The sequence below is a fragment of the Sporothrix brasiliensis genome, assembly GCF_000820605.1.
Source record: "Sporothrix brasiliensis 5110 chromosome Unknown Cont17, whole genome shotgun sequence".
In the NCBI taxonomy this organism is placed as follows: Eukaryota; Fungi; Ascomycota; class Sordariomycetes; order Ophiostomatales; family Ophiostomataceae; genus Sporothrix; species Sporothrix brasiliensis.
The window spans coordinates 677,865-698,650 of record NW_024467136.1 but is presented as its reverse complement, the minus strand read 5'-3'; the positions used below and the strand labels follow the sequence as shown (position 1 = coordinate 698,650).

Here is a 20,786-nt window from a genome sequence, read left to right as displayed (position 1 = left end):
CGGACGAGGGACGACGAAAGCAGCCCGAGACAGACGGTAGAAAAGAGCCGAAAAGACTACAAGGTGCCCCGTAGTCTCTGCTTTCGTGCCAGCCAGTCGCCGAGCATGTTGTCCAGTTGCTGCAAAGATGGTCAGACACGTTCACACAAGGTAAAACAGGACGGAAGCAAGACAATGACACAACAACTTACCGTCGTAATCTCGGCCAGTTTGGTATTCTGCTCCTTGAAGAGCGTACTGACCACAGGGTGGTCTGGCCCCGCCGGCACAACGTCGGACTTGTCGTACACCACCACCAACAGGTCGCGGACGTCAGTGCCCGAGTCAAAGAAGGCCCGCAGGCTGGCGTCGTTCCATGTCGCAGTGTTGGCCGTCGTCGTCGACGTCGACGTCGTGATCGAGTCCTGTGCGTAGTGGTTGCCGCCAGACCGGTCCTCGGAGCCTACCAACTCAGGCGATGGCGACGAAATCGGCGATGACTGGTCCTCCTCCTCTTCCTGGCTCGATGTATCAACCATGAGCGCAGGCGGATGGTTGGCGTTGACAGGCGACCCCTGAACAGGCGATGCCGACGAGTCGTCTCCCGACCGCGGCACATCCCTTGTTTGCTGTTGCTGTTGCTGTTGCTCCAGGCGACGCTGTTCGGGATGTGGCCGTTTCTGCTCCTCGTCATGAACGGCGCCCTGGTGTTGCGGTTCAAGAACACCAGCTTCCTCATCCGACTCAAACTCGTCTAGGACCGCCCGTGCAGGGGCCTTTGTGACCATCAGTGGCCGGGTAGCTTGTGAAGCCGCCGTGTTACCAGTAGATCCCTGTTGGTTGTTGCTGTTGTTGCTATCCTCTGCACCGTCGGGATCGACCATACGCATGGTGGCTAAAGATACATTGTCAGCATATTCCGGCTTCGCTTCTGGACGCGTCACCCGTGCGCGGGTAGAGGAGGGACCGGTAGTATCCTTACCATTGGATTTTTGTGTTGTGCTGCCGTCGGATGGATTCCTTGTTGGCGAGACCTCGGCGATGCGGCCCAGTGGTTGTTGCTTCTGGAGCTTGCTCGGATGCCTCTGTGGGCCCTGCTGCGGCGCGGCTGTGGTAGATGGAGACGAAGCCTTTTCTTCCGCGGGCTCCTCTTCCACCTCGTCCAGGTCTCTCTCGGTACCCTCGCTACCAACGTCCATGGACCGCTTTCCAAACGACTCGTCGTCTTCGTTCTCGCCCCGCTTCTTGTCCTTTCTCGAAAACAGGCTACGGAAGCCACCCGCCTTCTTGTCTTTCTCCTTCTTGTCCTTTTTCTTCTTGTCGTCCTTGACAAGGAGACTGTTAATGTCCTTGTCGAGGCGGTCGAGACTCGGGCGTTGCTTCGCGTCCTTGGATTCCGAGGATGTTCGTGGTGCGCTGTCGTCTCTCAGGAGATTAGGCGTCAAGGTGATCTTTTTTGTCTCGACTGTGTCGTCCTTGAAGAACGAGTCGCGAACCGTGCCGTCCTTTGTCTTCTTCGGACCAGGCGTCTCAGACTTGGACACAACAAAAATTTCTTCGCTGGTCCTGGTCAGGCCGCCCTTGCCCGTGCCGTCTTCATTCGCATCGTCTGTCTTGCCGTCCGCGGCAGCTTTGACGTTTTCTTTGGGTGCGCGGGGCTTCAAGGGCTCGACCCTGGCTGTCTCATCCTCTTCGTCGGCCACGTCCTTGCCAGCCATAGCCCCTGCTTGCTGACCCTGCTGACCCTGCTGACCCTGCTGTTGTGAATCGGATTGGGCCGCTTCTTTGTGCTCTTCCTGCGATTCCTGCTGCTGCTGCGACTGTTGTTGTTGAGCAAAATATTCGGCCTCCAGGTCTTCCCCGTCTGTCGAGTAGTCGATGTCGGAGTAGTCAACATAGGTCGGTGGTGCGAAGGCAACGGTCTTTGTTTTCCTCCTCCGCATTGCCGACTTTAGGGGGTTCTTCGTCTTCTCGGCCTGGTCACCCAGCATAGACGCGGATAGCTGGTTGCTACTGTTAGTTCACCTGCAGGCTACTGTCATGTGGTGGTTCCTGGTGGCCTGGAGGAAATTGTCCCGCACGTACATCAATGTTCCTGTGTTTGTTCAGTCGTGCTAACCGTTCCGTCGGTGTTTCGATGTGCTCGGCAGGAAGGTAGCCTGGGCAATACGTTAGCTTCCAGCTTCCATACAAGTCACTGTCGCAATGCACAAGCACAGCAACACAGAAGGGTAGCTAGGTCACAACTCACCGATGCTGCTATCCTTGACCACACGAACGAGCCACCAGTAGCTGTTGCTGTCGTCAAGCAGGACCATGGTGTCTCCCTTTGTCGCATTTGCTTGACCCTCGACCGTAGCCATAAAGGTATGGAGGGCGTAAACAAACTCGAAATCGATGTCCTCTATGTTGTGTAAGCACTCACTTCCCCAACCGGAAATCACAAATTTAACGTCATTGTCATGGATATCTAATGCGCTAGCACCGCCGCTGGCATTGTCATCACCGTCGTCATCGTCATGATAATATGGTATCATCATTTCATCGAATACGTCGTCGGAAACATCCCAGAGGTCGCGGCCTTTCGAAAAGTCATTTTCCTCCAAACCTGCTTTAGCGGGAGACCGGGCGAAAGAACAGGCTGGGTCGACGAGCGGGCCGATAATGTGTTCGTCGTAGTTGAGGGGCCACGGCGGCGTGTTCTCGTTCGTATCATACCTACTGCGATGACGACGGTGTTGGCGGAAAGCAGATCCGTCCGGAGACACAGGAGGCGTTTTGGATGCCTGGCTGTTCCCTGACACTCGAAGAGGGATTGTGTTCTCCGATACGGGCGCGAGGGGTTGAATCTTTTGTGCATGCAGTGGCCTTGCCAAATCGCAACAATCTGGTCCTTGCGGACTGCCACCAGCTCGTGTCTGCTCGTTCGCAATACCCTAAGAGCGAGATGCAGCGCAAGCGGTGGCGGAGGCATCGGCACGAGCCGACGAAAGGGGAAGCGAGTCAGGGCTTTGTGTGTACGCACCATCTTCGATTGAGGGCGAGCTAGAGATTTTGTCCATCATGTCGTCCTCCAGCTCCTCGTCGTCGATATCCTCCATGTCTTCATCGACAACATCTCCACCATTTTGCGCGATGGCGAGCGCATCCTGCTGTTGGTGCCCCGTCATGCTGAGGTGGTTGGGAGTAGGCTGCTGTAGGCTGCGTGATAGGTTGAGGGTATCGGAAATATCGGCGGCAAGGTCGCTCCCATAAATGTGTAGGTCAGACAAATTCGAACCGGTCCACGATATGCGCCGGTCTTGTGCCGTTTCCGCGGCCACGCCCCGAAGGGTTTCGGCTTGGTGAGAGGCGAGATGAAGGTTTTTTTGGTCCGAGGGGGTCGAGGACGAAGACGACAATGTGTCCTTTGTGCTGGTCGATGTCTTTATTTGAGTGTGGTCTTTGGCGGACGGCGCGTCACGATCTTGGAGATCGATTGTGTCTGTAGCGAGTGCAAAACGAGAAAAAAAAATAAAGAAAAAAGCGGTTAGCAACAGAGATGCGACGGGGGGAGTGGAAAATAAGGCGATGCGCCCAGCGGTACCTGCCCTCCCTTTCCCGTTTGTTTCCCACGATCCTGACCCCGTAATGCACAGGGGTGATCTGTGGTACAGGGCTAAAAAGAGAGTGGGTAAATGCCAAAAGTAGGGAGGATGGGACTTCAACGGGGAGAGAACGGGAGAGGAATCGCAGGAATGAGGATGAGGAAGGGGAGTCAAGGGCGGCGGACAGGGCGCAAAAGGTCAATGCAGACAGGTAAACAAGATTGTAACCAGGTCCTGGGCAAGACGTTTCTGCGTTCCCTTGTCCCCTTGTTCACCCTCGTCACCACAATCTGGGTCAGGTACGGCGTCCGTCCAGTTCTCTGGAAATACGTACCGGCGCGAATCATTCCAGGTCTCGTCATGTTGGTGAATACGAGACGGTATAAAGAGAGAGTTGTATGGGGAGGCTGGGAATGGGTCTTGGATTGCCCCCCAAATCCAAATAACGGGTCAGGAAGGGTCGCTGAGGGTCTGGGAAGATTTTCTGTACTTCGTAAGGCTTTGGAGTACGGAGCATTCCGTACGTCGTACTTTCGACTGGCAACTGGTTTGTCGGTTATTCGTCCGCGGTCCTTACTTTGGAAGAAAAAAACGGTCTCCCTTTCGAAAGCGAACTGGGAAGTCAAGTTGGGCCCTTGCTTTGCGCCCCTGTCGAAGTGGACTGGGCAGAATTGTGCTTGAAGCGGGTGGCAGGGAGGAGCATGCGACAGAGCATGAGCGCCAAAGCACCAGGGTGGATGGATAGGGATCTGTTCACGTTGCACCGTTGTGGTGCTTCTTTTTTTCTTGTCCCCCCTTTTTTGTTTCTTTTTTTTCTGGAGTATGAAGTGTTTCTGAAAATCACCAGCCTTCGTAACGTTTTAGGTCGGTCTTTCTTGCGCACCCTGTTGCGCTTTCAGGGATCGTTTCGTCGAGGGCTGTGGGCCAAGGAGGCGGGTTCCTCACAAGGAAAACGACAGGGGAGAAATTGGAAAAGGAGGTTTGACCAGGATGAAACGGACCGGCGATCGACTAGCCCGCCACCAAAATGGGTAAGGCTTCGAAACAGATTGTATCCTATTAAAGATTTCAGGGTGCCACTGTCGTCGCATCCAGCACAGTACAGCAGACGCTGCCTGTGGGCTTCAGCTGACGAGGAGAATGGTGATGCTGAGGCTCCGGAGTTGTTGTTGGGCATCTACACAGTCGATGCAATTGTTGTCGCTTGGTACTTTTGTAAACGGCGAGGAGATGAGATGAAGGAAAGAGCGAAAGCAGACCAGAGGAAAAAGACAAGCGAGGTCGTGAGAGTCGCTCTTTCCTGAAAGTGAGCTGAAAAGGGGACGAATTCAGGGGTCGTTGATGCTGATTGGCCCCATTCAACGGGGAAAAGGAAAGAGGTTCGCACCCCCTTCTCTCAGAGAAATCGTAAAGCTCTTCGAGGAGCAAATGACGACAACCTGCGAGTTAAAGTGCTCGTGTGGCCTCACGTGATAAATATCACGTGAGCACATCGCCCAACCCCAAGTAAGCAATGACAAAGTAATATCCCGAAGATAGTAAAAGAGAGGAATCAACAAAAACAGCCACGATAATGCTCATCCTAATAAGGTGTTTATATCCATAAAATTTTCTGTTAAGCATTGCCCTTTATGTAGGCGATACAATAGAGGCAGGAGTAAAGAAGCGGAGGGAAACAAAAGAAAAGCCAAGGCGACAGACGACATCTCTATACAATCCAAACAGAACCGCAACCAACCACGGAGAGCCGCAGCTTCAGTCGCCATTACCTCGCTTCATGCAGATAGAGTTACGAGTGCCAGTTGGCGCCTGGCTGCGATGCTGCCCCGCGCGCGGCAGCCTGGGGACGTGTCCGGATGCGTTCCGATCGTCTCACCACACTGTCACCGCGGGCGTGAAAATGCACATTTCTGCGCACACTGCGAGCGGAACACTACGATTTCTTAGGCTTTAACAATGAAGCGTTCCCTGCCGTTGATGTTGCTGGATTCTCAAGACGATATCAAGACCCGTTTGCCCGCCATTCATCAGGTCTTTGCCACCAGCAGGATACGGCCCAACCATGGCAGATGCAGCGGAACGACATTCCCGACAAGGAGGCTTACGGTAGATTGCGCTCCTTTCGCCGTTCAATTCCGGGGGCGCTCAAGTTGACTACAATCCGCCACGTGGAGCGCTACCGGCACTTTTGTCAGGCCGGGCTCCACGGGATGGACGGAGAGGATAACTCAAGATGTGGAGTAGTCGCCAAGCGAGACCTCATTTCTGGGTAGGTAGTCATTCTTAGAGCCTCGGGAAGAAGCTCAACACATCGTTGCGCACGGCCTGCTGGTAGGCGACTTGCGCTCTACGTCGTATTCTCGCGGCTGGCGCGCTATTAGAAGATACGGCGAGGCTTGGTTCGCCGTTGCGTGTCTCATACCTGACAGGTCTGGTGTGGGTATCCTAGGAATGGTATTCAGTCTCTGCAGACCGTTGGCTAATCGTCCTGCCTTGCGAGCAGCAGCATTTCGTGCCTTGCGGTGTGGGCCAGTCTGGATGGTAATTACACCTCCGCGGTGTTTTCTGCGTCTACAAGACGACGACATTTCCTGGTTGGTGGGGCCCACCTGGGAATAGATCGTGGACGACGATTGAGCCTGAGATACCGACTCGTCGCCATGTAATTACTCTACAAGACAAAGACCATCCTGTTCCGGCCACAGCACCCGCGCCTAAACGTGATTATGCAGTGTAACACGAGCTCTCTGCAAAGTAGGCTTCGTGCGAAATACCTTTCATTTATTCAAGGGGGCGTACCTCGTTTCCCACCCTCACACCCGCCCTGCCCCAACCTACCCCTGCTCTGCGCATTTGCTCTCTCTTTGACGGCCGAAACATTGCTTTTTTTAGTGAGGCGCGCGAAACTTGCGTGTAATTACACGGCGTGTTAAGGGATGTGTCACAGCCTCAGCTGACAATGAAGTAAACAAAGCAAATTTGGCTGGTGGACAGGTATTAAACGGAGTAACTTGCAATATGCGGCGTAGGGCTATGTATGTATTGGCCGTCAAAGAGATACGTCGTACCTTGTTTGCATGTCTCACTTTTGAGCTCGAGAAGCCTTGTGGTAGGGGCTCCGGGCTGAACATAAGAGGCTCCCGTCCCCGCGGTCCCGTATTACGAGTAGAAGCCAACCACCCACCGACTTTGCAGCTTCTCTCTATCTCTCTATCCAACATCCGCTCTCACACGTTCTTCGTTTACTCTTTACCCATCTTTTTCCAATGCCAAACCTCGAAGGTGTACAGTACGCCGTCACGTTTGATGAACTGTTCAACGAGGACAACGACAAAGAGTACATGGCCTGGTTGGATGCCCTCTTAGAGCCAGCCAGCATCGAGTTTCTCAAGCGCTTTGTTGCCGGCAAGCTGGGCGGTGACCGCGGCTCCGTCCATTATGTGGACATGGCCCGCGGCTCCTTCAACGTGGTGCTCCAGTTTCGCATCGACGACGGTCGCGCACCGGCACGGCTGGCACTGCGCATACCTCAGCGCGGCTTCACGGCCGAGGCGGTGACCGCCGAGCGACTCGAGAACGAGGTCCACTGGATGCAATATATCGAGGAGCAGAGCACGGTCCCCGTCCCACGTATCTACAGCTGGGCAGCGTCCGGCGATGCCGTCGACCCCCGCATCGGGCCGTACATGCTCATGGACTACGTCGAGGGCCAGTCGCTACACTCGTGTCTCGCGACCTAGGAAGCGTCCGACAACGAAACAGACGCCTTGGAAAAGCGCACGGCCGTCTTTGAGCAGCTGGCCGACATTTTCCTGCAACTCCGCAGCCACCACTTCGACAAGATCGGGTCGATCACAAGGGCCGACGGGGGTGCGTGGGCGGTCACGCGGCGCCCGCTCACCATCGATATGCACATTCAGTTGGTGGCGATGCCCGGCTTCTCGACCGATGACTGGCCGACAAGTCCGCTGCTGCACGCCAAGGACTACGTGTCGCTGGCGACGGCGCTGCGCAACCATCAAATGCTATGCCTCCGCAACATCAACATCCCTGGCGCTTGGAACAAGGATGGCTTCTACGACTTCCAGGAAGGCGACGCCATCGACATGCAGCGCGCTCTGAAGACGGCCCGCGGCCGTGTCCTCGCGCGGCGCGCCATGGGCCTGCCGGCGACGGCCGCCCATCTCGTCGACGGCGACGGGAACGACGGCGGCGAGCACGACGAGAAGCCGTTTGTGCTGTTTCACCCGGACCTCACTGCCAGCAACATCCTAGTCGACCTGAACACGGCCCGCATCACGGCTCTGATCGACTTTGAGTACACAAACGCCGTGCCAGCCGCGTTGGCCGACGATCCGCCTGTGTGGCTATCGCATATAGATTTTGTGCACTGCCTCACATTCGGCTTCTTCGCCGAGTGGCAGGCTCGGTACAAGTACAGGCTCGACGCCTTTCTGGCTGTCCTAGAGCGTGTTGAGCAGAAGCAAAAGCAGCAGCAGCAGCAGTCGCCGCCACCTGCCTCTGAACGGCCCCCTTTGTCTGCAAGGATGCGCGCATCGTGGGAGAAAAAGACATATCTCATCAACCACGCACTGCAACGTGCCGCGCTCGCCGACACAATCTATCACGACCAGCCGGCTCTGTTTCCGGTCGTGGTGGAGGTCGTTGATGGCACTGACGACTGGACGCAGGAGGTGCACATGTACGAGGAATACACCAGGTGGCAGATTGACCTATATGAGGCGGATCGCAAGGCGCGCCATCAAAAGAGACAGCCTGCTGGGACTTGACCACCCACTGGCTAGCATGAAGGGGCGTCCAACAAGTGCAAGACTTGAATTTCGCTTGGTATGTGATGTTTGCGTCGTGCTGTCAAAAAGGATCTAGAATTCAAAGTCAAGGCTTTATGGGTCTCCTTGGCGTGAATAGACATCAGCAGAGCGATCCTTGTCTGCTCGTCTATTGCCGAACCCCCAGTGCTGGCACGACGCCACCAAGACGCGCCAGGACCTTAGCATTGTCACCGGGCACGCTGCCAAGATCGGCATGGCCATAACCACCGGATACACGCCTTGCAATCATCAAGCGACAAGAGCTCGGACGACAATTCGCCGCAATTGTTGAGCAAGTTGGACAAGAGCAGAGCTGTACTGAGATGCCACGTGCAGAGAGAGGACGGGAGACATTCCTCTTCACAAATCTGGGTTCCTCTCCAGGGAAGCAGTGGCAGTTCGCTCGCTCACATATGTGAAAATGAAGCAAGACAGGGTTAATGATGAGTGGCTAGCAGGATTAACGTGGTTGTGCGGCCGTGATGAGAACGTAGTGGCTAGGTTTTATATTGAACTGCTAAATGCTATGTACTACTAGACGAGGTGACAAAGGGGTTTCGTGTTCTTGATCCTAAGATACGTACATCAGATACGTGTTTCCCAATTCATGTCTAGTGCTCATCTCTGCGTAGTACACTCCACCTTCCATCCCCCATCCTAGCCGCCACTAAGTAACCAGCCAGCCAGCATACTAACATTAAGACAAAACGGTAACGGTGGCTTCAGAGAATAGATCCACTCTCGGCCCGGCTTAGATTTTGATATAAAGCTGTACTTGGTGTTTGTATTCAGCGTCGAGTTCATCCATCCTTGTCTTCAAAACCGACTACCGCCGCTCGAAAGATCAGTATCTAAATGCATATGTTAGTTTCAAGAACGGCCTTCTATTTAGTTACGGCAACCATACCGACTGGCAAAGGGCTGCGAACGCTGTCGCAACACGAAGTTCCATAATAACAAGGGTTGGGCATCGACGGGATCAGGGCGAAAAGGAAGAAAAGACAATTCAACTCATATATGAATGAATACAATATCCCTATTATTAAATACTTAACAATAGTTGGCATTCGGACAATTTCCTGAAAGTCGCTATCAGAAAAACGAATAAATATACGAAAGCCCTCCTATTTTAATTCTATCCAAGTACCTGAGACCATTAGGGTCTTAAGGTCAGCGCGTAACAATTATTGAACATAAAAAATAATAACAACACATTCTTTATGACTAATAACACCACCATATTTTTGCATCGGGATGTCGACGCCTTTGTATCATGTCATCGGCTTCACTTCGTAACATCTCGACCTCTAACAACACATTGTTTTGGCTTGCCACGTGGGTATTGTTCGTCTACGTCGGTGCTAGGTCGTCTATTTTCGGTATTTTATGGGTCGACTTTTCGAACTTTTAAACACCCCGCGTTTACACACATTTGAGTCCGACCAGTCCATGCCTTTCCCGCCCATCAAATCACAACCCGTCTAGACGCGCCCTCTCTCGCGCGCAGGCGTCGCCTGTCTCTTGTCTATCATACCGCTGAAACGAAAGCGCGTGGGCAACGAATTTTAGCAACAAGAATGATTATAAATTGCTTCCTCCATGAGACAATTCCGCCAGCCGACGATGCTACCGACGACCCTCTATTTCCCCTCTTCCTCAGGCCAAACCGAATGCCTCACCTCTCATGGCTTCTAAGGATGTCGAGATCGCCAAGTTGCGCGCCGAATTGGCAGCTGCCAACGAAGCCACCCGGGCTGCCGAAGAGGATGCCCTGGCTGCTAAAGAAGCCCTCCTGCCGATGTCACTGGAGCCGTACCTGGCAGCCTGTCACACGCTTAGCCGCGCCATCGTCGTCGTCACAGACCGCTCGTTAACCACTCAGGGCGATGTCACGGACCCCGTTGGGCGCATCTACCCGCGGCGCATTGTCCCGTGGGACAACTTTCCGGCGCGGCAAGGCGAGACCTGGCGACTGCTGCTGTCCGCCGAATCGGCCACCGGCGGCACGGACGCGGCGACCTCCTCGTTTGCCTCGCGGCGGGCGTTTCTGTCTCAGAACCAGATCGACTACGTCCTGTCGGTCAACAGCCCCATTAGTAGCGAGCATGGCTTGCGCTACTTTGAGCGCGACACGGTCGAAATCCCCGTGCGCAAACTCATGGCTACCGCATTCGACGACGCCGTGCTGCGCCGCCGCTTTGGTCTCCGCGGCGCCGTGGACTTTGAGAGCCACACCAACCTCGGCGACGAGAAGGCGGTGGGGGATGTCGCCGACGGAACTGCCGATCCAAAGCTTGTCCATCGGCTGCACCGTGTTGCTATCGGCCGTGGGCGGGGTACGATGGCAGACCAGTTCTGCATCTATCGGAGGGCAGACGGTGCCGACATCCCGGTCACCGCTATCGAATACAAAGCACCGCACAAACTCACTGCAGACGAGATCACCACAGGGCTGGCCGCCGCCATAGAGCCGGACCGCGACATCATCAACCGCGACGCGGCAGACGGCGAGTCCGCGTTTGTCTTTGCGTCCAAGTCCCTGGCCGCCGCCGCCGTGACACAACTCTTCTCATACATGGTTGGCAAAGGCATCCAGTATGGCTACATCTGCACGGGCCAGGTCTTTGTCTTTTTGTTTATCCCCGACGACCCAACCACTGTCTTTTACCACGTCTGCGTACCGAATGTCGACGTAGACGACGATGTAGACGACGATGACAGCAGCATCCGGCTCCAGCGCACTGCGGTCGCCCAGGTGTTTGCTTTTACGTTGCAGGCTCTTGGCGCCGTGCCGCCGACCGCAGCTTGGTTCAGTGCTGCCGCCAAACTCGGCACGTGGGCCGTCGAATACGACGATATCCTCCGCAGAATCCCGCCGTCGGTGCGTAAGACAAAGGAGAACGCGTCGCCCTACAAGCCGAGCCGTTGGCGGGGCTCCTCGCGGGACTCACCCGTGAAAACGCGCTCGTCACGAAACAAGCCTGGGCATGCCGGGCCCTCCCAGAGACGTAAAAATGATAGCGACGACAGCGACAACGACAACAGGGACAGCAACGATAGTAGCCATAGTTACGGCAGCAATGACGGCAACGACAGTGACAAAGACGGTGGTGGCGGCGGCGGTGGCGGCGGCGGCAACAATAACGGCAACGAGGGTGGCGGCCGCAGTGGGAAAAGCTCCGCCCACCGACCGGGAGGCACACCGCCCTCGCCAAGCCCAAGTGGGCGTGCTAGCAAACGGCGTGCAGCCGAAGACAACACGGCAAACAACGGACCGGGCGCCAAAAAGCGGCAGCAAGTACATCTGGCCGCGCAGACACGGACGCCCATTCAAGAGCAGCCGTACTGCACGCAGCGATGCCTCCTAGGCCTTGTCTCTGGCGGGCCGGTCGACGCGGCCTGTCCCAATGCTGCAACGCACGGTCCCCAACACCAGATCGACGCCACGACGTGCATGCGCCTGCTGGCCAAGCAAATAGCGCTGGATCGGGATCGCGACGCCGACTTCGCTCCAATGTTCATGTCGGGGTTGATTGGCGCGCTCTACAAGGTGCGGCTGACCGCATATGGCTACACGCTGGTGGGCAAGGCAGTCGAGACGGCGAACCGCCCCTTTTTGCAAATGGAGAAGAACGTTTACGGCCGGCTGCAACCCATGCAGGGCGAGCAGATCCCGGTGTGCCTGGGCCTGGCGGACCTTGCCCTACCGCTGTACGGTTACGGCGGTGTTTTCCACCACATCCTGCTGCTCAGCTGGGCCGGGCGGTCCCTCGCACGCTATGCGGCGGACGATGCTGCCTACAGCGGCCTCAGCTGCGCCACGGCCGTCCCCGCCGTCGAAGCGGCATTCCGGCAGATGCACGAGCTGGGCGTGCTGCACGGCGACGCCGAGCCACGCAACATTTTGTATGACGCCGGAACCAAGACACTGATGGTGGTGGATTTTGAGCGCTCTGAATTGCACACCCCATCCGTGCCGATGCCACTTGCGTCCGTCCATCCTAACGGCCGGCGCCGCAAGACGGCAAAGAAACGAAGAACAAAGACAGAGACGGCGGCACCGACTACCGCGAATCAAGAAAGGGCGACCTTGGGTCGTTTTACGCGCGAGCTGCGCTGTATTGCTGACAGCTGCGCACGATGCCTTACTTATTCGTAGTGCCTCCACCAGATCGAAACAACAGAGGCCTGCGCTTACGGTCAAGTAAGAGAGACGATGAAGCACTTCCTTTTCCACTGCCCGTAGTGGCTGGCTTAAAGACAAAAACTAAGGCAAGGAGAATTCAAATAAACAACCTCTCTTTTTTCTTCGGAGACAAGGAGGCGACTGATCAAGACGACTAGAAACTAAATATAAAGGCAGTACGAGTAACAAGTAAAGAGGTGGTGGTGACTGGAACTACGTACCGTTGGTAAGATGGAGGATAATATAAAATAAACAACCACCTACTAATACCGCCACCGGCCCACCGGTAGTCAACCCAGCTTAAAGGAGGATCTTCAAGAAACCGATATACCTAATAAACAAACAGGGTAAGGAGAGGAAGTAGACAAAACGATAGGAGGATGTATTAGATAAGCGGACAATTATGCACGCATTGTAAAAATGAGCTCTTTAGGCTTAGTACCTCTAGGCGGAATAAAAGTTTTCATTCATTCTGGAATGGCAGGCGAGGCCTCAGGCCCAACGACGTGCTAGGCTGGAGGGTCCTACAAGTCGACGTCTTCGTATCATATCATCGGTTCACTTCGGAACATCTCGACCTCAAACACATTGCTTTGGCTTGCATGTGTCAGCTCACCAGGGCGATGATAATGCGTCCCCGGGGAGAGACACTGCCGCGTACGAAGGTCGTGCGCGGTGGCCCCTAGAGCCAACAGGCCCTAACAAGCTCCGATTGCGCTCGCCCAAACGTGCTTCGTGCTGTTGAAGCTGTGTCGATGTCGACGGTCCTGTCGGTGCGTCGAGCTTTAGGCTGACGCTATTAGCCCGGCCGCGCCTTCCTCTGGCGCAAGTGCTGAGTAGAGATGTGAGAGAGGTGAGGGAAGTTGCCTTCGGACACTATTGGCTCGTCCAAATGAAGAAAGCACACTGCCTAGCAGGAGTGCACTGCTCTGCCCCTCACTACGCCAGCGTCCACTTACCCCACTCACTGCCCTCCAATAGCCACTATCTGCCTCTCCGATAGGCCTATCTTCGTAGTTTTGGAACCCTCTCTTCGACGTCACCTGCCACCTACCTCACTGTAGCCCTTTCCGTAAGATACGAGGATCCAAGATAATATGGTTTCCCATTTAGCATCCTCTTACAGATTTGCTTCCCTTCTTGCTCGCTTCCTCAACCTCTCCTTTTGCTTTTTGTTTTCCATACAGTCGAATCCTAACCTCTTCGTTCCTGCTTTTCCAAGCTGCATCCACTTCCACCGCACATTCGTTGGCCATTCGCACTTGCCATCCAGGGACGTGAGCCTAAAACGCGCCTGCCGTTTCCGCCACTCACTTGCTATCGTCTCCGCCCTCTCGCCCCGTATCGCCTCAAGGGCCTGCCCCACCTTCTCGTCGCCGTGACGTCCGTAGGCAGCCAGGCAGGACTACATGGGAAACAATCACGGCTGACTTCCTGAACTGTGTACGTTGATTCTTTTATTTTGCTTCCCCCCTTGACGTTGTTCAAGAAATAGAAGACATTTTGTCTTTCCTTATGCCTCTCTTCACTCGCATTCTCGTCCATTGTTGTTCCTTTCGTCCTTCCTCGTGTCGTGACCGGAAAGGAAGCTTGTTAGTGAATAGGACGTGACTTGACTTCGCTCCAAATACAAGGCTGACACTCGATCTCTCTCCCCTCCTCCTCCCATTCTTGCCGTCGACAACAGCAATGGAAGAGCACAGTATAGGATATTCTGCTCATCTAGAACCGGATTCGAATCACCAACTTTCTGGCATCCCATCTCCATCATCATCACACAACCGTCAACAGTCGACAGCTGTTGCCGCATCCCAGCCATCACCGACATCACCAAATTTACAAATTTCAGAGTCATCCGAGTCCACTTCCTCTCTCCGATTTCCCAAGCCTGAAGGCAGCCATCTCCTGGCTCATTGGGTTACCTCGAGCTCGACGACCGTACCAAACGCAATGCAGTCCTCCGGCGTCTTCGACGAAACAAGCAGCCTGGCTGACTCGGCCTACGAGCTGATCAGCAGCACCGACGGTGAGAGCCAGGACGGGCGGGGCACCGACTCTCTGGCTGCCTCCATCACGAGCTCGTTCAACTTCTACCCTCGGGCTGATGACGTCCTCAGTCTAAATGGCAACGAGACCACAAACGACGAGGACGACGACGAGGAGGACGACGAGGAGGACGAAGATGAGGAGCACGATGCGGCCTCCTCTGACCGTGGCCATCTTGACCAAAGCAGCGGGTATCTTCCCACGGCGACCCGCAACACGCCTGGGCACAGCCAGCTCTACCACGCCAGCCGGGGCAATGGTGAGGACAACAACGGAGCCCGCCGGTCGTCCCCGGCGGACTCCATCCGCTATGCTGAACAAGCCCTCTGCAATCCATCCACGCAGTCGCTCTCTACGCTCGAGTACGACTCTTCGCACGGAGATATCAGTGGTGGCCGCTCGCCGCTCAACCAATCTATCGAGTTTGACGAAGGCACCAATGTGAAGCCTTACATCGAGAAGGTCTCGGTCAAGCACACAGTTCGCGAGTTTTCGGAGGGCGAGTCCGCCATCATCGCCGCTAACATGGGTATGACGTCCGACGCTCCCAAACGCATGGCTGCTACCGTCTGCCAGACCATGTCCCGCCACTGTCTCTCTACTCGCGAGCCTCTCCGTGTTCTCTACGTTGGAAACGATGGTGCCTATGACGATATCACGCACAAGATCTCGTCAGCCCTGCTGGCGTCGGCCCCGCCGCCCGGCAGTCCATCTCCGGGCGCCGAACGGCGCCACTCATCGACAGCAGGCATTTACAACATCATGCCCATTTCGGCCTTTGGGTCAGCTAAGGTTCCTGAGATTGACGAAATTCAGCTCATGGGTGTTTCCGAGTATTACATCAAGGTGGACCGATGCGTCAAGGCTGCCGAGATTGTGTATGAAGGCGAGTCATTTCCCGACGACACCGTCTATTCCATTGAATTGGACAGTGGCATGGTGCACTCATCTGTCTTCAACCCCAGCGGGTCAGTCGTGACTCCCGAATGGGCTCTTCCCCATGTCGCTGTTTTCTACGTCTCCGGAAACGATGATGACCAGGCCGAGACTACGAGAAGCGCAGCGTGGGAGTTTATGACACGCCATGCTGTTCCATCCATCTTCGTCTCGCACGCACAGTCCTTCTCGCGGTCTCCATATGCTGGGCGTTGGCAGAACTTCGTCGACCATGCTGCCGTGCATCTGAGTCTCGAATCGCGCGACCCGTCCAAGCCTATGGTCTCCGAGCGTCTGCCCATCGATCTCGGCTCCTTCCTCAACATCGACGCCCGCCAGATGAATAGAAACCTCGCCTACCTTACTGGATTGAAAGACAGCCGGACGAAAGAGAACAAATTCACTGGCAAGTCGGCCGGCACCAACGTTAGTGCCACGTTTCAGGGCTTTGTCAGTGCAGTGGCAGGTTCTCTCTACCTTCTGCGCCAAGGCAGGGACTGCCGTCCTGAAGCACGCCGGGCACTCAGGGAGCTCTACTATCTTGTCTCTGCACGCTTTTGCGGCCTTTTCGCATCGGTTTTGATTACAGTTCTCTTGTCGTCAGCGCTGCTCGTGTATACCGGACCCGGCCTGTTACCTTTCGGCCTTGACACATCGGAGCAATCATCTGTTTTTAACACAATGCTTTCTCGGACGTCTCCTTCCACCGCCACTCAAACGTCATTTACTCCCCACATACCGTTATCCCAGTCAGCTACCGTATCGTCTGTCTGCTCAGCCCCATCTGTTGCACCGACTGTGACAATCAGCTTTGTGACCACAAAGACAGTCGAAGTTCAAGTGTCCAAGCCGACGAGCCTGTCAAGCCAGGTCCTGTTTGGAGGCTACCTGACAGATAACGCACACAGCCAGCGCAATGCCAAGGGCGTGTCAGATGCCGAGATCAAGAGCACTGGATGCTCCATCCAAGTGTACAGCAGTCACGAGATTATGGTCAAGGTCCCTGCTGCAACCAAGACCAAGTGGCTGGCCAAGGGCGCCATTGATATCGACGTGTGGCAGGGGCAAAAGAAGCTGAAGTCCAAGCTTTTCACGACCGACGAGGGCATCATCATTGAGATTGACAGAAAGGATGCGTTTGGCGTTATGAGCGTCCACATTGTCACTACCCTTCGTCCCAAGATCAACGAAACGTTTGCCGTGGACTTTGGTCAGCTCACGGCCTCCAGACTTCTTGAAGCAGGGTTCAGCCTGTGGCAGGAGTCGGTCCGTGCCGCTACCGACGCGGGCTTAGAAGCTGTTGCGCGGGCCAAAACAGCCTTGTCTACTTACGCTGATGAGCACAACATGTCGATTCCTTACACAGAAATGGCCCAGGCCGCACTGGGCAACGCATCGCTGGTGGTCGAATCTGCTACTCGCGGCTTCACAGCCTTGAAGGATGATCTCACAGAAAACTATAAGCGCCTTTGTCCGGAAGTTTTCCTCAAGAAGTCCGCCACAGAAGCTCAATCTCTCGTCAAGAAACTCGTACCGACGACCGACGCTACCGAGCGGCTCCGCGACGATGCCCGCTTTGTTGTTCGGCGTGCTCAGATTGCTTCAAAGCTCTGGTGGCTTCGCGTCCAGGGCAAGACTGAGGAGCACGACAGCTACGAAGAAAAGGCCACAAATCACATTCGCAACATGGAGCTCGACGCGAAGATCAAGCGGACTCGCGCAGATGCCAAAAAGAATCAGCCGAGGGGGGTGACGGCCACGGCGCCCAGCATTCCGACTCCATGGTGGTGATCGCAGCAACTATAAAAACATTTGTCCTCTCCTGTCGAATTCGTGCTTGACTTTTATGTTTTTTTCTCTTTTCGTACTTTATTGTGCTTGTTCTTTCAGTTGTTGTTTTTTCCCCGTGCCGGTTCTGAATCGCCACTTTTCATTTTCACAGGTCGCATGTCTTGTCACCCCGATTCCCCCGTTTCCGTTGATTTTTATATCCACTGATGCCTTGGACTTGGAGTTGGGTGGTGGTGTTTTTGTTTTGCCTTGTGCAGAGTCTTTCGACTTGCTTACCTCTTTGTTTTCTTGTCCGTTTGGGTGTTCAAGTACAATTGTACATCTTTAGTGTTATATCTGCTGGCTATCTGGTCAATCCTTCCCGTGTTCCAGTTGCTTTCCATCTACTAGTTGCCATTTTGACAATCAATATAAATCAAAAAAGAGAAGTGTCAACAATGTGATTGTGCGTGTTCCAAAGTAATTCGGACGAACGTGTGAAGTGATACGGCAAATGTGTATTATGCTTACCGCCTCAATGCGAGCAATATGTAAATGCAGACGGGTAAGAAGAAAGGGTTCTTTTAAAGAGTGAATGCGTCACCAGGCTATATGGAGACCGTTATATAGCTGGCGTACAGAAGAATCTCTCGCCCGGCGTGTAATGCGGCGCCATACTGACGGCACTCATATGCCGCCGGTCCTTTCTTCGGTTGGACAACGCATATTTCAGCTGTACCCGCGCATTATTATTCCTGGTCGTAAGTCTATCGTATGCATTTAAGTCGAAGGCGGAAATCCAGATCAGCGAGTGAAGTACGGCCAAGAACTGCGCATGCTAGTACGCCGTAATTACACAGCATACGAGTCGTCATGTATACATATTTTACGGAGGACCAATACGAGCAATGTCCATACCAACTTGGTGGGAGAAGCACCTCTCCGTCATGCCTGTTTTAGCACTTGGAAAAGTCAGACAGACAGGAGATAGAATGCAACAAAACAAAAAGACCTGTTTCCGTTAATTACCAGTTCATTGTCTTTTGACGGCTAGCGGTCCGATTTCGTTCTGAGACGTCGTCCAGTGTGGTTTGTCTTCTAGTTTTAGTGGCACTTACTCGAAGGTATTACGGGGTACCTTGACAAAAAGCTTGCAGGGTGTGTCGATCGTTCGTGATCCTGGAGATCTGCCACTCATCGAATTCAGTCTTAATGGATCCCTAAAAGGAAGTATAGGCCACCGACCTAGCTTGAGGTGCATTTAACGACAAATTCGCGATTATAAGTCGAAATTCAAAACAGCCTGTTTGCAAGATGCTTGTTTTCAGGGAGTAAACGATCATTTTCCTGTATTACCTACGAAGCTGTGCGCCTCAATTTGTCATGCTCCGCGGTCCCGGCATGCGGTGGTGCCTGTTGTGTCATTTGGCGTGGCGCTCGGCCAGCTAAGCCTTGTTATCTTCCGTCTTGCCAATTGCATCTTGAAGAAGGGATGTGACAGACACAGCTCGATGGCATCTCAACGCTGCCAGGATAAGGGGGCTTGGAAGGGTTGGAGAAGGGGGAGGGGCGTGAACTGTCCCGTTTCAGATCCTACTGTCACCAGCTCATTGATTGGCATCTTGGGACGAATTGACCAAGGAGGAAGACTGCAAGCAAACTCCCCACGACAGCGCATTTACGCCGTGCCACTGGACATATATAAACGCAGAATGCATGGCCATTGGGCACTGCCCAAGGATATATCACAACCGGAAGTTCAGTCGAAGAGCAACAAGGCATAAAGGGATGGCAGGGCGGGTTCTGAATTCCAAAGTAGGGACGTCTCGGGGTGCATGGACCGATAAAGGACAGTAATCGTCATCACCCAAGACGCAGAGTATGTGAGGCGCAGGAAAAGGAAGAGTGCATCTGTTGGTTGTGCCTTGGATTATGGAGCAGAATGATTAGAGTAATCAGCTGCTGCAAGGGGACGGAGGGCGGCGTAACATGTCAAGACAAGAGGGGGCTCGTTCTGGCTCAACGGCCACAAGTCAGAAGAAAGACGAAGAGGGCGAACGGCCAAAAATGACGAAAACGACGAAACAGAAACCAAAAGATGAAGGAAGACAGAAAAGCCCGCTGCATTGCATGGCATTGAAAGAAGCTAGCCAATGATCGAAGACAGATCACTGCCCTTGTCTTGTAAGCCCTCAAGAGGCGTCATTCTTCATTGGAGGCTTAGCCAAGCCCCTCCTGGGCTCGGGTTTCGTTGTTTGTCTCTCTTGTGCATATGTGTAGATCGTGGACAATGCCAACCGCTGTATTGCTGGCCGTGGTGGCTTTCGTCGTCGTCGACTTTGTGCGGCAATACATCAGTGGAGGCCTTGTTTTTCTTTGGAGACACTGTTGCCTCATCGTCTGCCATCGTTTGTACCTAGCCAGTTGGATGGTAATTGCAATTCGTTTTCTCAGGATGTGAGTATGTGACTTGTTTGTGGACAGGGCGGCCGACAAAGACAGGTTGCTCTTTCAACAGCCCATCACTCCTTCCTTCTGTCGCCCTTCTGCCGCTGCCTTCCTTGCAGTCATCCCAGCTCCTTCTTACTTCTGGCTTGGCGGTTGCTGTTACAGGGCACTTCCCTTCGTTGGTTCTGGTCGGCCACTTGGATTAGCGCCTTTTATCCCCACACCCCCTAGAACGTTGCACCCCTCCTTTCCGAGTTCTGTCCCACAGTGAGGGGAGAGGCGATCGAAGGAAGGGACAAAAGAGCTGGCCAAAAGGATCTCTCAGGGATGAAACCCGCTATCTCTGGACCCCAAACCGACAATGTGCCCGAGTTGTTCTGTGCTTCAGCATTGGTTGTCTCGTTGTGTTGGACATTGAGCTGTTTTTGCGCCTGCAACACCGAAGGAGACATCTCGGTTATGGAGCACGAACAACTAGCAACGCACGCATCGTTCTTGCCCCTTTTCTTCCGCAGTAGCTTCTATCCAAAACAACCGCCCTCAAATGGTATTTTATTTAATTTGTATTTCGCAGTAGGTCGCTCCTGCTACTTTTGATGCTCTTTGGTTTTTGTTACAAGGTGACCTGCTCTTTCCCACGTCGTAAACTACCTTTTGTTTATGGCCATGGATTTCCAGGAGGCTTAGGAAGCTCAGATATGGCTATATAAAATGTCAGTACGGAAAGATTCCCTTCGTGAAGCAATACACAAAAGCCACGGCTTGCTTTCCCTTTACAGTAAGGCCTTTTATTTCTCTGTACAGGACGTAAAACGAACGAGGTAAGATATCTAACAGGGAACGGTATTCTTATAACGGGCGTGCTACAAACCGTCGCTTGAGCTTGCACAGTCGTCTACCGTTTGCTCCTTCCGTCAGACAGTAGGCAACCCCTTTCACGGCTAGTGCCCAGCTCTTGCCCTACTGTGTTCCTAGCACGCCCTGAGCTTTCCCCCAAAACAG

At 54.1% G+C, this 20,786-nt stretch overlaps 4 protein-coding genes across 4 annotated transcripts; 3 read left to right on the top strand and 1 right to left on the bottom strand.

The window, feature by feature from the left end:
* Positions 1 to 56: 56 nt before the first annotated feature.
* Positions 57 to 3,928, bottom strand: SPBR_02209 (sh3 domain protein; the record flags this gene model as incomplete). Its single annotated transcript, XM_040760512.1, has 6 exons — positions 57 to 119; positions 192 to 1,982; positions 2,065 to 2,138; positions 2,231 to 2,776; positions 3,005 to 3,463; positions 3,901 to 3,928. The coding sequence occupies 6 exons, from the start codon at positions 3,926 to 3,928 to the stop codon at positions 57 to 59; spliced, it is 2,961 nt and encodes a 986-aa protein (XP_040620185.1).
* Positions 3,929 to 6,832: 2,904 nt separating this feature from the next.
* SPBR_02743 (uncharacterized protein) lies at positions 6,833 to 8,356 on the top strand (the record flags this gene model as incomplete). The annotated part of the gene is made up of 2 exons (XM_040761046.1): positions 6,833 to 7,267; positions 7,307 to 8,356. The coding sequence occupies 2 exons, from the start codon at positions 6,833 to 6,835 to the stop codon at positions 8,354 to 8,356; spliced, it is 1,485 nt and encodes a 494-aa protein (XP_040620184.1).
* A 1,726-nt stretch (positions 8,357 to 10,082) lies between these two features.
* SPBR_02385 (uncharacterized protein) lies at positions 10,083 to 12,557 on the top strand (the record flags this gene model as incomplete). Its single annotated transcript, XM_040760688.1, has 1 exon — positions 10,083 to 12,557. One exon carries the CDS (start codon positions 10,083 to 10,085, stop codon positions 12,555 to 12,557), a length of 2,475 nt encoding a protein of 824 aa, XP_040620183.1.
* A 1,977-nt stretch (positions 12,558 to 14,534) lies between these two features.
* On the top strand, positions 14,535 to 17,357 carry SPBR_02310 (uncharacterized protein; the record flags this gene model as incomplete). The annotated part of the gene is made up of 1 exon (XM_040760613.1): positions 14,535 to 17,357. The coding sequence occupies one exon, from the start codon at positions 14,535 to 14,537 to the stop codon at positions 17,355 to 17,357; it is 2,823 nt and encodes a 940-aa protein (XP_040620182.1).
* Between the last annotated feature and the right edge of the window lie 3,429 nt (positions 17,358 to 20,786).